General features: G+C 48.8%; 1 protein-coding gene across 3 annotated transcripts in view; it reads left to right on the top strand.

Annotated features, from left to right (window-relative positions):
* Positions 1–19,349, top strand: part of Kif6 (kinesin family member 6) — a 410,513-nt gene that overhangs the window by 367,128 nt on the left and 24,036 nt on the right. For all 3 annotated transcript variants that reach the window (XM_046450779.2, XM_046450780.2, XM_058581414.1), the window contains 3 exons: positions 11,434–11,515; positions 13,033–13,168; positions 16,510–16,607. In XM_046450779.2, coding sequence (XP_046306735.1) covers positions 11,434–11,515; positions 13,033–13,168; positions 16,510–16,607 — 316 coding nt within the window. The remainder of the gene's footprint in view (positions 1–11,433; positions 11,516–13,032; positions 13,169–16,509; positions 16,608–19,349) is intronic.

Raw genomic sequence — 19,349 nt, forward strand, 5'->3', positions numbered from 1 at the left:
CCACTGGACAGAGTGGCTTTCTTTCCCAGCATCAGCACACAGGAGGAGCTCCATAAGTGTCTACTGAGAACACCAGTGAGATCTACGGATTTGCCTTTATACATCATGGATATGCCGGGCAGCTAAGGGGCACTGGGCCCAGGTTCCAGCATCTGTAAAAGGAAGTGACTGGACGGTGATATTTCAGTGCCCAGCACAGTCCCCGAAACCTACTGGCACACACTCATTACTTGTGACAAGAGCATGCAGATCCTGAACCCTCCTCAGCCCTCAGGCAGCACAGGGTGAGCTCTGTGAATCCAGACCTCCTTAGACAGGCAGGAGCCCCGTGTGGGCACGCGTGCAGACCCGTGAGGGCCCAAATAGACCGGCCATGTTCTGATCCTCTCAGAAATGAATGGTAAGAATGTTGATTCCTAAGAAAAGGTGGAATGTAAAGGAAGCAGCTTCCCCAAAGGAATGAGATGACATCTGAGTTGGTTCCCAAAGAATTCAGGCAGGTCTCTGAGACCAGGGACAAAGTCTCTAGTCAATTCCAATCCACAGTTGCTCGTGAACATAGGGCTAGCCTCAGTGACACAAATTTCCAGGCACGTGATGGAGGCTTGAAGTGAGGAGTCCCCACCTCATTTCCCCGCCCAGTTCCCAGTGCCACAGCGTCAGACCCACTGAGTCCTTGCAGACCTGGGGACTGGGTCAGCCCTGGGGCCAGTCTTGCAGTGCAATTGTGATTTCGGAATAAGAGCACCCAGTTTGTGTGTTAGTCAAGGTTCTCCAAATAAGAAAAGGGAAAGAGAAACAAGGAAAGTGAACCTGGTGGTTAAAGACCATGTACAACCACTCAGGGATGATCTGGAAATTTCTGGTAAAGCTAAAAACACAGAAACCATCCAAGGAAGTCCATGCCTAGGAACATTTACCTAAGAAAGTGTCACAAGCTGGATGTGGTGGCACACGCCTGTAATCCCAGCAACTGGGGGCTGAGGGGGGAGGATCACAAGTTCAAGGCCAGCCTCAACAACTGAGGTCCTAGGTAACTTAGCAAGCCCCTATGTCAAAAGTAAAAATAAAAAGGGCTGGGGATGTGGCTCAGTGGTCAAGTGCCCCTGGGTTCAATCCCTGGTACCAAAAAAAAAAAAAGAAGGTGCCACATACTTGCCCAAGGACACACGCATCACAGCATTCTTCTTATCATAGCACATAGTCAAACAAATGAACAAAAACAGAAACAGAGACATCCCAAAGGTCCCCAGTCAGGGGTGGATAAATGAGCTTGTAGCTATAAGATATTCATGCCATGGAACACCACAGAGAATTTAAAATGAATAAATTAGATCCACCCCTAGCAACGTGAGTAAATCTCAAAAATACAATAGTGATTGAAAGAAGAATATTGCTGAAGGATATGTATAGAATGATACTGTTTATGTAAATTCCAAAAATTTCAGTGCTATTTATTAGGGGGAGTGGGAGCATCTTACGTTAGTTGTGAAAGATAACATAAATAAGAAAGATGCCTCAAACTTATGTGCCCAGGTGTCCAATAAGCATTTCTCAAGGGTGCACCTGTGCAACTACCTCTTTGGTCAAGAAGTTGCTCTTTAATGTTTAAGGGACATTAAACATAGTGTGAGAATGTAGAGCATAGAGCAAAGGCCACGCGCCCATCAGGATGGCGTTGCCTCAGTTGGATGATGGTGGACTGTGGAGGGGAGAAGAGGCGTCCACCAATTCCACCACGTTTTGTTAAGGAATGAAAACGGAAACAACTGTGGCAAAGTATTTAGGTTTTTATAGAGACAGCAAGGGATGTAATTTATAGCATGTTCTGAACGTTTTTGTATTTGAAATGTTTATAATTCCCAGAACTCAAAAAGGATTAGATTCCAAGAGTTTGGAGATCAAACCAAAATAACTGTTTTAATGGAGTCACTGTGACAGAAGAGGTGATAAAATGTGACTCTAAATTCAATTCTGATTAATCTTAATTCTCCTCACCACATTCATGTCAGGACAATATTATGTAAAGGTGAATACAGAAACGTGCCAGTTCTCACTGTCTCCTCCAGGTCCGCTGTAACATCTAGTAGGCCCTTGGCGGCAGACGGTGGACGGGCATGGTGAGCGGTCCAGGGAGTGCTCATGAGGGTGACTTTTTGTTGTTCCTCCACAATCCCCCCTCACAGGAGGGATAGTGCTTCTACTCCAGGTGAAAACTCATTCAGTGTTGATTACAAACAAAACAAATAACAACAAAAATTAGTATTTTGTATGATAAGTGCACTCTGAATAATTCAAATTTCACTCACTTCTCTCCCTTCACCCAGCCAGCTGTCCTGAGGAAACGGGGGGCAGGGTGGGTGGTCGGGGACTTCTCTCCACTCACTTCCTCCCTCAGCCTGCTAAGGCACAGTGTCCCCCAGAGGGCTGAGAAGGACACAGGGAGACAGAAAGGGCGTTGGCAAAGACCTCCTTTGATTGGAGCTGTTGTGACATGGCTTTGTCTCTCTGGTGGAGGCCAGAGCTAACTCTTCCTCCTTTGGGGTCCTTTCATGAGTCTCTGGTGGTCCCTCACCAGCATGTCCCTTGACCAGAGGGCATGCGCCTTGTTCAGTCTTAGAACCTTCATGGTCAGGGTCCTAACAGGAAGCAGATGGCAGAACTCAAATGAGATGCTTTGGAGAGAGTTGAAAACCGGCCTGGTTACCAAGGTGTGAGCCAAGTGTAGGAAGACCACAGGAAGGGCCACCCCAGAGGGAGACACTGCGGCAGGCAGGAGCAGGACTGCCCTGGGCCTGAGGGGCCAGGAGCGAGCAGCTACTGGAACAGGCAGAAAGCGTTGTGCAGAAGGGCCCTGGCAATGGGACGGGCGTTGGGGCCTTCTGTCGGGCCACCTCCAGCTCATGGCCCGCGGCACAGACATCTGTGGGGGGAGACACCCGCCATTTTCTTGCTGATGATGTCCTTTGGCTGAGCCCAGCCAGAAAGCAGAAAAGGAAGCCTGCTGTCACCCCAGCCAGCCTCCCAGGGCAGGCAGCAGGGTCAGGGAGGGCAGAGAGGGCAGATTCGGAGAAGCCGCTGTGTGTCCAGCGCACCACCCCAGTGTCCTGGGGCCCACCTCAGGTTTCTTTCTCCCGAGGCTCCACTTCCCCCAGGGGGCCCAATTAAAACAGATCTTGGACTTTCCCAGTGCGCTGGAGCCCACACAGCGGCCCATGAGCCCCGGACACACATCTCTTTCCAAGTCTGAACTCAGAACCATCCTGTTGGTAGCTTGCAGTCGGCCATGACAGGGTATTATACCACAGACATTGGCAGGCGTGACACATGAACCCCCACAGAGAACTGGTTGTTGAACACTCGCCAGCACAGCACGGCTTCAGGGTGACCCCAGCCCGAGTCTTCCACCTGCGCAGGCCATGCGGGAGCCACAGGAACACCGTGGGGACACCAGGATCCCCTACCAGCAGACTGCCAGCCAGATCCTGCTCCCCAGACTTCTCGAAGGGGACTCAGACACTGCGCCCTCCTCACCCCCCAGGCCCTGGGGCTCCTGTGAGACCTTCTGAGGGGTCTCTCTCGAGCCCCCCTTACTGCCTCTGAGGGAAGAGGAAGCACCCCACACACAGCACCCCAAGGAGGGGGAGGAGGGGGCCTCAAGGCCGACTGCAAGCTCTTAAAAAAGTGTCTTCTAACATTCATTCACTTCGACCCTTTTCTATGGTCGTGTGGGGGCTGTTGAGCCAGATCTCGCCGTCTCACTGTACAAATGAGCCAGTTCTACTGGGTAATCTGTCTCAGAGCTCACTTTTTACTCCAATTGATGATAAATTTATGATGAATTGTTGCCAAATGAACAAATTGATTTACAAATTGGCTCACTAGATACATTTTCCAAACGTAGAGGGAGACAGCTTTATTAAGAGTCTTCAGCTCAATTCCTGAAAGTCCTGAAATCTCCCTCATAGGCCTACGGAGAGAACTGACTGAAGCCACCAGTCACCATCATCCAGGGTCTTCACAGGAGAAAGGCCTGAGCTCACTCTCAAGGGTGCAGGAGAGACTGTCCTCCCCCAGGGGCAGGTGTGTCCTAAGAACGCACCACACTGGCCATGTCCAGGGGCTACAGCTGTCACTGAGTTTTAGAGATGCCCAGGTTCCCACTGCCATCTCTCTGGAAAGCCGCTCAGACCAAGACATGTGGTCACCATGGGTCACTCAGTGAGGCTGAGGTGACAGGAGGGAGAATTACAAGGTACACATGGCTTTGAGCTCAGAGCTATGACCATATCTGACAAGGAGTGAGGGGGTCACCATATGAGGGCCCGGGTGGGAGGAGAGGTGCTAGGACCTGCAAGAGAAGCTGTGCTGTGGGTGGGAGCCCGAGGCCGCCATGCCAGGCTCGAGTGGCTACAATGGAAGAAAGGCTGCCTAGAAACCAAACCCTGGATCTGGGGGTCCAGGAGAAAGGATTGTGGGAGAGGCGAGGAGGAGAGCGTTCCCATCTAAGCCAAGGTGACCACAAAGCCAACCTCAAGCAGCAAGATGAGGAGTGTCTTTCCTGTATGTGGAGCATGGCCCAAGAGTCTCCCCCATGGTGCTGGGCGACCCTCGAGCATGCTGACCCTCTGAGTGTATGGTCTGAGCCTTCCACAGGGAACACGGTGGGCGAGGAAGAGCAAATGCCAAAGGAGAAAGGCCACCATTGTGAGGGCATGGCCTTGGAGGGAGAGGTCTGGAGTACACAGGGGAAGAGACAGGGAAGGTCTTCAAGGAGCCGCCTGGGCCTGTGGTTTGCTCTGAGCAGCTTGTCCCTGGTCGTACTAAAGCACAGCCATTTCTCCTCTCGGAGAGCGCCCTCTCACCCAGAGGGGAAAGCAGAGGCCATGAGTGCCAGGTCTGTGACAGAGGCGAATTATCAGGCACCGCCACGTGTCCGCAGGGTTATTCGTCATACCCTGAAGTCTGGGCATGCCAAGGTGTCGCACAAAGCCAACACCAAGACGGATGGTGGCACTGAGCACCCGTCAGCGTGTGATTACCCCAGGCGACAATCAATTTGAGCCATTAAACAGGAAATGGTCTGATTGGGGAGCCAGAATCTTGCCTCTGAGCTGCTCAACGTTGTGGTAATTGAGCTCCTGACACATCAATCTCCGCGAGAATAGACACCGACTTCCTCACCAAGGTGAGGCTGAGTGACCTGCAGCTCTGTGAGAGTTTGGCCCCAGGAAGCCCAGAGCGCTGCTGAGCAGATGAACCATGAGCTGGGTGCCTCCCTGGTTCTGATGTCCTGTCGTCTCTCTACCACCAGAGATCCACAAAGCTCACTGCTTCCTCTCACACTGGGTTCCGGCCGAGCTCTGGCCATGTTGGATCCCATGGCCTTTGCTCTATGGAAGCCCACAAGGCCCCTTTTAACTGTTGGGACATGGTTGGAAATTTCAACAATGCCCTCCTGAGGACTCCTAGTGTGGTCAAGGAGACGGGGCAGGCTGGCCTGGCTCTTCCATCCAACCTGGAAGAGTGGCAGGCTCTGGTGGGCAGAGAGGTGCTTACACCCAGCAGGCAAGCTGCACATGCCTCATGGGACTGGGGCACAGCCCATGGATCTGGGCTGATAAAGGGCAGTTCTCACAGAGCAGCACCCGGGAAAGAGACTGAGGCTTTCTCTCAGCCCTGGCCCCGGATCTGAAAGGCCTTCATGGAAAACAGTATCACCTTCAAACACCAGAGATGAGTCAACACAGACTCCAGTGATCTGCCGGTGGCTCCCTTCATTACTGGAATCACTGACAGAGGAAGAACAGCAGCTTTGAAGTTAGAGCTGGGTTCTTACCCTAGCTCTCCTTGTCAGCAGCGAGATTCCCAGACAGGTGACTTCCCTGCCTGGAGTGGGAGCTGTGAGCCCTGACCCACATGGCAGCGGACGTCGTATCCTTGTTCAGATTCCACGGAGCACCTGCAAGAGCCAAGCGCAGGCCGCTCCATCTGACAGTGTGTTCCTTACTGCGAGGCCCTGTGCCCCCTTTCCCTCTTACCACAGTGGCCCCCACGGGTCTGGAAGGTAGGCAGGGGCACCGAGGACCTGCGAGCTCCCACACCATCCCCTAAAACTTCTGCAGGTCCTATAGTCTCCGCAGGTCCTGTGTCCTGCCCTGGAAGGGTTCAAAGCCTCCAACGAGTTCTTAACAAGGGGTAGGCATCAGAATCTCTGGGGGGACCCTCCCGAGAAATTCTAACTCCGCGGGTCTGGAGTGGGGCCCAGCTGTCTCTGTGCTTATTTACAAGCTCCTTAAGTGATTCTGATGAGCACCCCCAGTTGAGAACCGTTGGACCACAGTAATGAGATTGTGCACATTCAGACATCGGGCAACTGTGCAGGAGGGGGAGGGGGAGAGTGCCTGGGGAAGTGGGGAGGGGAGCTTCAGAGGCCTTCCAGCTGGGATTGTGTCCCTGGGAGGGGACCTTCTCAGCAAGAGCCCCTCTTGTCCTTGAATTGCTAGTTCCCAAACACCTGAGACCAGAGATAAGGTCAGCCTGGGACTGTGCGTCCCCACCCCCCTGCTTCCTGCCGGCTTGGAGTGTCAGTTACCCTGACTGATCAGGGCTTCCCCCTTAGGTGACATTCAGATCTACAGCCGCCAGCATCAAACAAAACCCTTTTTTCTTGCTTTTGTGTCACTTTGGAGCCGATGCCCCCACAGACTAGCAGTGTGACCTTGTGGACCACACAGGACTGTGGCCTCCGGTGCTGCTGTCCCAGCCAGAATCCTGTCCTTGAAAGGAGGGCTCCCTGTGCCTCCTGCCAGGTGACTGGAGGTTCTGTCCCAGGCGTGTCCCGAGGGGACAGAGACCTACAAAGCCCAAATGCCCTTCAGCAGCTCTGCCCTCTGTTCTTGCTCGGTAGCTTTTGTCTGCCTCCCTGAGTTCCCAGCCCTGTTCCTCTTCAGAAAGGACTGAAACCCAGCCACAAAGAACATCAGAAGCAGCCAGGGCTGGCTCCCGGTGGTGACAATGCACTTCACTAAGCAAACATCACCTTTGGCCACGGGTCCACTTGGTTGTCCTGGCAACGTGGGTAGCTTGTGTCTCGGGGGTACACTGTGCCCTCATTCTGGTTCCCAGGGTCCCCTGCCCCAGCCTTCTCTGCCCGGTCCTTTCAACAGGGCTCCACATCCTGGCGCCACACGGCATTAGCTATTCTTCAGTTTGGAGGGGCTTTGTCTGGAGCAGCAGAAAGCTGCCTGACTTAGCTCTAAAGGAATAGATCCACCCTTTCTTCTTCCCAGGTCCCTGCCGCCTGTCACCTCTTTCAGAGCCACAGGCCTCAGCCTGGCCCACCGGGTCCTTGAGGTCTGGCCGCGTCTCCTCGCTGACCTCAGCTCCCACTCTCTGCATCGCTGGTCTGCACCTCCAAGGCCCGCACCCCAGGCCTCTTGCACTCGCTGCTGTACGCTGTCCCTAGTTTTTGTGTGCTTGTCCCACTCTTCATGCATGTCCCTCTCTCTGATGTCCTCCTCAGAAGGGCTCTTCAGCCCCCTTACCTAGCATGGCCGCCGGGCCTTACCTGAATGTTCTTATCCAGCTTTGTCTTTCCTCATAGCACCCTTCACCTGCCGCATCATATCATAGACTCAATTTTTTTCTTGGTCTGGGTCCTTCCTCCCCTCCAGAATCCTGGACGGGACAGGCACGTGGTTGACACTCAATAACACTTGTGCAGTAGTGCATGCATGGCCGGGCTGGGTCCAAAGCCTGGCCCTTCCACCAGGTAGCTCCGTGGCATTGCCCCCTCGTCACTCTAGGCCTTGATCTGCTTGCCTGCACAACAGAAGTGACAAGGTCTGACTGTGGAGTGGTGGCAATGAGTGGGAGGTGCCCAGCGACTCCGCAGACAGTAGCTGACTTTAGCTTTTCACTCCTTCATCAGAATGTTGCCCTTTGCCCGAGGCTCTGACCCCCCAGTACTCTTCCAGGCCCTTCCAGCCCTGTGAGGTGCCCAGGATGTCCTGCAGCATGTCCACAGAAGCGACAGCCGGCCACTGGTGGGGCCAGAGCGTCCCTCCCACAGGGGGGCTCTGCCTTCGTGTTGGGCTGCCCCAGGCTTCGCAGGGAAGACCAGTCTGCCTCAGCCTTCCAAGCTGTCTTCCCGAGGCCCAGCAGACGGCCCCCACCAGCCAGATGAGATGCCCCCTGTGCAAATCCAGAACCCTCCTTCACTCCCCTCCCACAGCCAGGACCTGCAGCCAGGCCCCAGAGAGCGGGGCTTCACGGAATTGCTCAGGGGTCCCCCGGTGCAGGTCAAAAGGTGTGAGAAGGAGAAGGAGCATTCCCAGTTCTTTATCAGCAGGCTAGATCATAGATGGGCCCATTGCTGGGGCTTTCAGGAGAGGAGACATTCCTCCCACTTAGAGTCCTGCTGCTTTTAGTTTGATGTGCAGGTACTCGCTTCTGCTTATCAGGTCTGGGATTTTTCAAAGAGGACAGAGCCAGCAAATGAGCATGGCATTGAACATACCCTGCACACGGAATCTGAACAAAGCTCGGGGGACTTGGGGCACAGGTGTGGTGGGGACAGGCAATCTGCCTCGCCAGGGCCAGGGCCAGCGGATGACAGGACAGTCCTCAGCTGGGAGGTCCCTGGGATCTGCGTCTCCTCACTTAGATGACAGGATAAGACACTTGCTGAGCCAGTTGACACTTCACACAAAGAAAAGAGGAAGCCCGATGCTGAGAGGTAAAGGACAGGATTGTGATTCATTTAGTGTATTTATCAATGAATCAATGACACAAAAGGGACAGCTAGCCTCTACTACGGTAGCCAAAGGGAAGAGAATAATGGTGAGACAGAACAGAACGAGGCCCTCTCAGGGGACTAGACCCCCTGTAAACATGAAGGGTTGCAGCTGGGACCAAAAGGACGATCACACGGAAATTGGGGCTGCACTTGGACAACTGCCCAAAAAACATGAAAGCTTTTAAGGAGGGGACCCGGGACAGACCTGCTGGACAGGGGAGGGTGCCTGCCTGCCGAGGCCCGAACGCTTGGAACCAAGGGGGGAAGTGGGTTCAAATCCCAGCTCACCACTCAGCAGCCGGGAGACCCTGGGTTGTTTCTGGCCCTCTCTGGACGAAGACCCTGACCGCATGAGAATGGCCACAACGTCCCAGCAGGTAATTTTGACGAGCAATAAGCTGAGTAGAGGATCTGCCCAGTGCCAAGTTCAACTGGCCAGAACCTGTAAGTAGAAAGCACTCAGCTCGTGGTCGCTGTTGGTAATCCATCCACACAGAAATATAGAGCATGTATTTTTAAAGTTACGAGGAGCCCTGTCTCCTCTGAACCTCTCAGACGTACGTGGAGTGTCATGTCCAGGCCTAGGCTTCTTGTCCTTGTTCTCTTTAGATATATGTGGCAGCAGAGTGTATTTTGACATAGTTTACATACAAGGAGTTTAACTTATCCTAATTATGAACACAAGAAAGTTCTGATTCATTCCACTGTCTTTCCCATTCCCATCCCCTTCTCTTCCCTTCCTTCCCCTTTGTCTAATCCAATGAACTTCCATTCTTCCCTCCCCCTACCTTATTGTGTGTTAGCATCTACATATCAGAGAGAACATTTGGCCTTTGGTTTTTTGGGACTGGCCTATTGCACTTAGCATGAGAGTCTCCAGTTCCGTCAATTTGCCAGCAAATGCCATGGTTTAATTCTTCTTTATGGCTGAGTAATATTCCGTTGTGTATATAAACCACATTTGCTTTATCCATTCATCTGTTGAAGGGCACCTAGGTTGGTTCCACAGCTTAGCTATTGTGAATTGAGCTGCTATAAACATTGATGGGGCTGTGTCCCTGTAGAATGCTGAGTTTTAAGTCCTTTGGGTATAAACTGAGGAGTGAGACAGCTGGGTCAAATGGTGGTTCCACTCCAAGTTTTCTGAGGCATCTCCATACTGCTTTCCAGAGTGGTTGCACCAATCTGCAGTCCCACCAGCCATGTAAGAGTGTGCCTTTTCCCCACATCCTCACCAACTTTATTGTTACTTGTATTCCTGATAACTGTCATTCTGACTGGAGTGAGATGAAATCTCCGTGTAGTTTTAATTTGCATTTCTCTAATTGATAGGGATGTTGGACATTTTTTCATGTATTTGTTGGCCATTTTTGTTTCTTCTGTGAAGTCAGGCCTAGGCTTTGTATGTAAGGTAAGTAAGAAAGTAACCAGCTAATGATGGATCGGGCAGAGCCAGCCTGAGATAAAGCTCCAGACACAAGTTCTATTTTGTTCTTGTTGAGATTAAGAAGAAGGACGTTCTATGCTGATACGAAGAACCAGAGTAGAGGTGAAAAGAAGTCAGTGGGGAAGGTCTCAGCTTGAAGTGAGAGAAACGGTGCAGTCTGCAGTGGAGGATGCTCTCCTGCAAGGTACTGAGCTCCCCATCACTGCAAGTATGGAGCAGAAATCGCATGACCATCTGTCAGAAATGTCATAGAAGGAATTTTTTTAATCCAAGGTCCTTGCCAGAAAACAAACCTGGATCTGGATCCAGTTTCCTGAAGTTGGTCACATGACCCGGGCAGTTTAACCTCTTTGAACCCCAGTGTCCTTCTCATGAAATGGAAATAATATGTGTCTCAAATAAGTACTATAAGAATTAAGTCTGGTCATGCCCAGAAAATACTGGGACCATTCAGTGTGGACTCATTCTGCCCCCCATGGAATAAAAATCAGGGTGCTGTGGCTTCTAAGGCGTCCTCTCTGGGGCTAAGAGACACAACACAACCATAAAGAAGCTTCCAGAAGAATGAACAGCCCCCACACACTGGGCAAGGACAGGACCAGGTGTCGACAGGCAGCCAGGCTCCCCATGGCAGCCACGTGGGAGCAGGACGTGGTCAGCCTGGGGGACTCGGGATGCAGCCCCCGCTGGTCACTGCTGAATGCCACAGGCACATTGCCAAGGCTCCGCCTCGGCCCTGGTTCCATATGAACACCACCTGTGTGATCCGGCTTGAGAACCAAGCGTTAGAGGGAAGTGAAAGCAGAAGACGTGCTTCTGAAGCTGGAAAATTGGTGCAAAGAAAGATGTGACCATTTAGAGAGGACCCTTGGGGTGTGGAGGGCTCTTTCTCAGAGGAAGAGGAAATACTGTTTTGCATCTTCCCTGAGGACTCAGGAGGAAATAATTGAGCTCAATAGTAAGAGGATTAGTAGAGGTGGAGAGAATTCCCTCCCAGTGACAGGTGTTGGGCAGTGGGGGGTCAGCAGGGAGGACAATCCTAGAAGCGATCAGAGATTGCCATCCAGAGGCCACAGAGGAACACACGGGTCCCCTTTCATCTGGGGATGCACGTGGGCTCTATCTCGTGCTCTTCCTTCTGCCTTTCTTCCTCTTGGAGTAACCCACCAACATCTTCCTTCTACAGGAGTCTCAGAAAACGTGGCCTTTCCCTCGACACCAGACCAGGAAGACAGACTGCGATCACAACTGGAGGAAGAGAAGAGAAGGTGCCCATTTTTTTTTTCCATACACAGCCTGACCCCTGCCTCCTTAGGCCTTAAGGACAACCTGAAGGCACCCAGGGCTGGAACCACAGCCAAATGCAAAACGGGGCAGGAAGCCACAAGCTGCATTTGGGCGATGAGGTTAGGATGCTGACCAGCCACCCCTGGCCCCAGAAGCCGCTCGTGTTGTCTACTGCTGCCACCTAGAGGCAGCAAGAGATATGACCATGGTGGTCTCCTCTGCAGCTTCCCTCCCAGGTCACACCTTCACACCTCCACACAGCCTCTCAGGGGCCCAGAATTATTTTACTTATACTGTACGGATCTCCATGCATAAACATACATGTGGCCATCACAGAATCTCCCTCATCACCCCAACCAAGCAGCTTAGTTCATTCATTTCTATATGCATTCAACATGTCGGCTAGTTCCTCCTTGCCCTGGAGAGGGTCTGGAGAGACTGAGCAAGCCCCCTTCCCTGCCTCAAGTGGATGATGGGGTCATTGCATCACAGTCCCCACCCAGCACCCCGCACTGGGCTGATGTGACATCACCCTGATAAACTCTGTCACCTACCGCCCCACTCACACACCCCAGGAGAACAAAGCCCCTGGCTCTGGTCTCCAGGCCACTCCTGACAGCAGGGCACTCTGTCTTCTTCCAGAATGTCCTTCCACACTCACGGCCATTGTTCTCCAGCCCCTTGGTCTATGCCCCGGTTGTCCACCTTCTGCCTTGCTGTTTATTATCCTGTTTCTTCCTAAATCCCATTATTCTCATGTCATCCCATTATTCCACCAGTCTTATCCCCTCGGTCTACATTTCCAATCTCAGCGTCACCTCCGAAGGCACATTGTCTCATTAGCTCGGCTATTGGACTGTTTCTGGTGGACTATTTCTGATTTGGTGTAGCATTCCCAATATCCCCAACAGACATTTAACTTTGGGTCCTTACCACGAAGATGAACCAGCAGAATGGCAGACTGTGGTTCTAGGCCAGACTGTCTGGGTTCAAATCCTGGCTTCTCTGTTTGTTCTGTGTATGGAACACATTGCCTGGGCACATTATCTGACCTCTCCATGCCTCTGGTTCTGAATCTGTGCCAGGGATTTAAATGAGCTGGTATATGTTTGCTGCCTACAGCGATGCCTGCCCCGTTAGTTAAGTGCTCAATAAAAGAAGTAGATCACAGGTTGGGGATAGCTCCCTGGTAGAGTGCTTGCCTGACATCCTGGAGGCCCTGGGTTCAATACCCAGCACTGGAGAAAAAAAAAAAAGTTGGTTGTCACTCTTGAAAAGGGTTTCTTCATCTCCCTTATGGATTCCCAACCCTGCTGGGCAGAAATGCCTCCGTCTGCTTCTATATGATGGACTAGACCCTGGTGCCCTACCCTGGCCTTGGTAGGCTTCAGTCTGGTCCCAGGTCCCAGGCCCCAGGCACCGGGCAGCACTGCCAGGCTTCTGAGATTCAGTGACCTTCGAAAGAATGTGACACCACCTCTTCCTGATCCCACTGCAGGTACAAAATTATGTTCACCCGCCTGAAGGCCCTGAAGGTAGAGATCGAGCACTTGCAGCTGCTCATGGACAAAGCCAAGGTGAAGCTGCAGAAAGAGTTTGAAGCCTGGTGGGCAGAAGAGGCCACTCACCTGCAGGTATGGTCTAGGGCGCATCAAGGCAGCTGGGGAGGGGACTGTCAGGAGACAGGAAAAGGAGGGGCTTTTACCCCCCAGGCTCACGAATTTCTGTTCATTTATTTGCTACTTTAGAAGGTAATTCTGAACTACATAGTCCTAGAACTTTAACTAAACAAGCATTACAAGAGTTAACTTTAGTTGAACAATGTTTAAATGAAGGATATTTGTCTTATATAGACTTAGAAAAATCTGTACAACTAATTCTCTTCCATATTCCTCACTCCCCGTCTGGAGTACTAACTCAAAATGATCATATAATAGAATGGATTTTTTTACCTAATAAGTATAATAAATGATTAACTACATATATGGATAAACTAGGCTTTTTAATAATTAAAGGTAGATCTAGATTGTTACAATTGAGTGGTAGAGAGCCAAATCAAATTATTACTCAAATAACTCAGCAACAAATTTCTTACAATTTATAATTAAATGATAATTGGCAAATTGCTTTAGCTGGTTATTCTGGAGCTCTAACTACTCAATATCCTAAATCTAAAGTCTTTGAATTTTTTAGAAAACATTCTATGATATTAGTAAACCCTATTTCTTCGATTCCTCTTTCCGGTATTACTGTTTTTACTGATGCTAACAAAACTTCAGCAGGATATTGGACTCCTATAGCTTCTAAAGTATATTCTCATGCTGACCTGCAAGTGAATTACTGCAACACTAGGAACACAGAAGGTCAAGGGTTCATGGTTTCCTTGCTCCTGCGCCTCACATGACCCATGGGATAGCAAGGATGGGAGATGCAGCTTCCCAAAACCAGGGGGTCTGCCACCATTGCTTTGTGTAAGAGACTCCACACATTCACATTTATTGTTTTTCAGATACAGTCATATATATGCATGTTAATTATAGAAATGTTAGAAAATACAGAAAACTCAAAGAAAAGTAAAAATTACTTTAATCCCTCCCCTTAAGGATAACCAATTAATATTAATATAACTAATTAATATAACCAATTAACATGTTAGTCTTATATTATTTTATCTTTTTTCTCTGCATATATACATATATATCAATATATTTTTAAAAAAAATATAATCATATTGGTCCTCAAATATCAAAATATTTTTTTTTCTTTACTTAATTGTTTAAATAATTGTTTTTCTGTTATTCTACAATAGCATTCCTGGAGCTTACTGTTCCGTCTTATGAATACATTTTAATATATTTTGATTTATTTAACCCATCTGTTCTTGACTGTTAAGGTTGCTCCTAGTCTTTCACTCAAAATATATCTGCAGATTAATTTTTGCATATTTCCTATTCTCGTTCCTTGAGGGCTCTGTAATATCATAAAGGCTAAAATAACTCACTAGAAGTGTCAGTGTAAATCCTGGTTTCAGCTGTCCTCTGGTAACTCCTCAGCTGTGGTACCACGGAAGTGACAAAGTGCACATTGTCACGCCACTCGTGTGGCTGGGGAACCCTTCACGATTGCCTCCCAGGCTGATCCCTTCGTTTTAAGAACAAGGAGCTGGAGAGCCAGGGAGGATATCTGCCCAAGGACACAGAGCCGAGCAATAGCCAGCATGCTACCTAGTGGCCATGTGACAGGACAATACAGAAGAATATGTGCACAAAATAAACTCACAGGAGAACAAAGGAAACCAACTAGATTGAAATGTAGGTATCAGAACAGTCTAAGAGCAAAGCATAACAATATGTACAGCACGTTTAAATGTATTGATAAGATCTAGGGGTCTTATTATCGATAAAATGTTATCAATGTTTACCATAACTTCAAAGTCATGATGAACACTATATTTCTGAGCCAACTATGATGGTAGGAGAATATGTGTGATTTCTTGGTGGCAATGTCACAGGCCCTGCTAACACTACTGTGGCTTATTATCTATATTTGTTAACTTCCAGTAGAAGTTCGGGAAAATAAAGGTAAAACTGATGCCCGACCACAGCCACAGCGCCCTGGGTTCTGTCTGTGACTCCAGGTCCGAGCCCTCCTAGCGAGTTCAGCATGATTGAGTTCTTTGGCCCCAGCTGAGACCCAAGAGAGCTGAGCCACTGAACAGTGGATGAGGTCATCCAGTATGACTCAGGAAGTGTCCAGGCAAGGCTGGATTCAGATAGGTTACTGCTTACATGGACAATGAGAGCAGAGTAGCCAAGAGTTTCAGCTCCACTTGTCCCCTGTCCCCATAGTCTACAACATGAGACAATGCCAGGTGATGGCAGTGGGGTGGTGGGACACCCTGTTGCAGGAGAGCCCATTCTCTGCTGCGGCTGAGCAGTTTTGCAGCCTATACTGTAACTGTCCTGAATGGGCAGAGGCACAAGACCCAGACCTTATCAGAACAAGGGAGGTGACGAGAATCTGTTGTGTGGCAACTCCCAGGAAGATGGGAGGTCAGCAGGAACCTCCTTGCTGTGGCCTTGCAGCGCCTTCTCAAAAGCTTTCCATGCCCCGGGGTTCTGGGCGGATCCTGGGGCGTTTGGCCTTGGCTCAGCTGGGCTGTGAGCCTTGCTCCCCAGGCCAGTGGAGACCCATGAACTCCAGAGCTGTTCCCTACATGAAGTGCTCAAAGAGGATCTTGAAGACAAGGAGAAGCAAACCCAGGAAGGATTTCTAGAGAATCGTCAGATCACATTTTACACATTATCTTTCTAACTACAAAAATAATGTATGTTAAATTTGGAAAACTTGGAAAGCAAAGTAAACCATACAGAAAAAATTTAAAATGGCCCATAAGGGCTGGGGATGTGGCTCAAGTGGTAACGCGCTCACCTGGTATGCGCGGGGCACTGAGTTCCATCCTCAGCAACACATAAAAATAAAATAAAAGATGTTGTGTCCACCAAAAACTAAAAAATAAATATTAAAAAAAAAATAAAAATAAAAAATAAAATGGCCCATAAGGAGAGGCCCTAGGTAAAGAAACTAAACAAATTATATTATCATATAATTTATATAGAATATAAATAATGTTATATAATTATATCAATGTAATTATATATGACAACAACATAATATATAATGTTATATTGTGTGCCTGTACAAATATTTAACAAAGAATCCTATTATTATGTATTATTATAACACACTAATAAAAAAGGAAAGAAAAAAGAAAGGAAATTACCCATAAAACTACCATCTGAAGATAATAATTTGAGACCCAACATTATGGTCATAACTATGTCTAAATTTATTTTGGGCCACACATTGTATAACTGTAATAGCTGGCCTTTCCTCCTTAAGAATGACATCAAGAACATCTTCCTGAGCCATTAGATTCAGGCTAACGCTGTGAAACCCCTTCTTGGACCAACAGGTAGATTCTCCAGCAGCGAATTCCCTGGATCACGCGAAGCCCTCTCCCCAGAGCCCTGAATCCCAGCAGGACCAGTCTCAGCTTCTCTCCAACCAGAGGTGAGTGGAGAACGGCCGACCCATTAGAGTACCCAGGGGAGCTTCCTACCTTTCCCCTTAACCTGTCCCTGCTGCTCTAAAGGTCTCCTTTAGGCTACATGGTCTTGGGGGATGAATGCTTTTACTGTTTGATGATATACTCAGGCCAGGGTCTCGCAAGCTGGCTGGACCGTGCGCCCCTCAGCCCCTCCCTTGGCTGCCAGTGGACCCGCCGCCATGTCGCAGAGGCAAGGGGTTCAACAGTACCAGCCCTGTCCCACCCCTGAGTGAGAAGAAGGGTCGGCAGGACAGGGAGGGGGACCTGGGAGAGGGCGGGGAGGGGCAGACAGGGTGCTGGTGGAATACAGAGGATACAGGGCCTGCCAGGATACAGGGAGGTGGGGGTGAATTGTCCTAAAGAGGATTCTCAGTGCTATATGAGGACTGCCCAGAGCCTGTTTCCCTCAATGATGGGAGGCCCCAGCAGGAACTCCTTCCGCACACCGAGTTCTTGTCTCTTTCCAACCATATGACCCCTGCCTCCTGCCACCCTCCATCCCTCAGACCCAGTCTGTCAGGCAGAGGCCAAGTCAGCATGAATGGGGCGTCCATCACCACCACTAAGGAGCAATGGAGCATTGGGGTTTGAAAGAGCACTGAGCGCTCACATTGGAAATGCAAAATAGAATTTGTCTAAAATGGTAGTAGACAGTGTCTTCTCTTCAGTGTGATGAAACAGGCACTTTCCCTCTTTGCTATTCCTCTCAAAAATTCATTGTCCCAGTTGAAGCATGAGGAAAACATCAGACAATTCCCAATTGAGGAACATTCTACAAAACACCACCCAGTGCTTCACAAATTGGCTCGTCAAGAACAAGGAGTCTGAGAATCTGTCAGAGCCAGGAGCAGCCTGTGGAGACGTGAGGACTGAGAGAGGTGTGGATCTCCCAGGTGGATTCCCAGAATAGAAAAGGGTAGTAGGTCTCAAAATCAAAATAAAAAGGGCTGGGAATGTGGCTTGGTGGTTAAGCTCCCCTGGATTCAATCCCCTGTGCCAAAAATAAACGAATAAATAAAGACAGTAGGTAAAAACTAGGAAGCATTCATCATAAAGAAATGAGAAATGTGTGAGGAGATAAATAACCTGATTCAAACATTACTTAAAGGAAACATGGTATCGGACATTACATGGTACCCCGTTGACATGTACAACTTTCAATGTTTTATATATAAGTTGAAACTTCTTTAAATATGTATATCAAAAAGATATGGCCAAATATTTTTTAAACTAAGAAAATTCAGAAAAAGTATGCACTTTAGTTAATAATAATGTATCAACATACCACAGTGGTATAAAAATGAATACAGGTGAAACCAGGTACTGGGCCTGTGAAATGGTCTGCACTCTCCTTGCATCTCTCCTGGAATCTAAAATTAATCTTAAAAGCAAAAAAAAAAAAAAAAGCATTTCTAGAAAACAGTCTGCCAGCGAAGCCCCCATTCCAGGCTAACCCTCCCGGACTCCCCATGTGTCCTAGTTTCAGGACCCATCTCCCGTGTGCACCTGAAGCCCAGGGTCTGCAGTGGCACAGTGCATTTTGTTTGGGTAATCGGGTGTTTTAAATGGCAGTGTCGATCCATGAAAAAAAAAAGCCACTTGAACTTTATTTTTTTTAATTTTTATTATTGGTTGTTCAAAACATTACATAGTTCTTGATATATCATATTCCACATTTTGATTCAAGTGGGTTATGAACTCCCATTTTTACCCCATATACAGATTGCAGATTCACATCGGTTACACATCCACTGATTTACATATTGCCATACTAGTGTCTGTTGTATTCTGCTGCCTTTCCTATCCTCTACAATCCCCCCTCCCCTCCCCTCCCCTCTTCTCTCTCTACCCCCTCTACTGTCATTCATTTCTCCCCCTTGTTATTTTTTTCCCTTTCCCCTCACTTCCTCTTGTATGTAATTTTGTATAACCCTGAGGGTCTCCTTCCATTTCCATGCAATTTCCCTTCTCTCTCCCTTTCCCTCCCACCTCTCATCCCTGTTTAATGTTAATCTTCTTCTCATGCTCTTCCTCCCTACTCTGTTCTTAGTTAATCTCCTTATATCAAAGAAGACATTTGGCATTTGTTTTTTAGGGATTGGCTAGCTTCACTTAGCATAATCTGTTCTAATGCCATCCATTTCCCTGCAAATTCTATGATTTTATCATTTTTTAATGCAGAGTAATACTCCATTGTGTATAAATGCCACATTTTTTTATCCATTCATCTATTGAAGGGCATCTAGGTTGGTTCCACAATCTTGCTATTGTGAATTGTGCTGCTATGAACATCGATGTAGCAGTGTCCCTGTAGCATGCTCTTTTTAGGTCTTTAGGGAATAGACCGAGAAGGGGAATAGCTGGGTCAAATGGTGGCTCCATTCCCAGCTTTCCAAGAAATCTCCATACTGCTTTCCAAATTGGCCTCACCAATTTGCAGTCCCACCAGCAATGTACAAGTGCACCCTTTTCCCCACATCCTCGCCAGCACTTGTTGTTGTTTGACTTCATAATGGCTGCCAATCTTACTGGAGTGAGATGGTATCTTAGGGTGGTTTTGATTTGCATTTCTCTGACTGCTAGAGATGGTGAGCATTTTTTCATGTACTCATTGATTGATTGTATGTCCTCCTCTGAGAAGTGTCTGTTCAGGTCCTTGGCCCATTTGTTGATTGGGTTATTCGTTTTCTTATTGTTTAATTTTT

Source organism: Marmota monax, unplaced genomic scaffold (assembly GCF_021218885.2).
Source record: "Marmota monax isolate L192 unplaced genomic scaffold, Marmota_monax_Labrador192_F-V1.1 WCK01_AAM20220418_F8-fsc00127, whole genome shotgun sequence".
Taxonomy (NCBI): Eukaryota; Metazoa; Chordata; class Mammalia; order Rodentia; family Sciuridae; genus Marmota; species Marmota monax.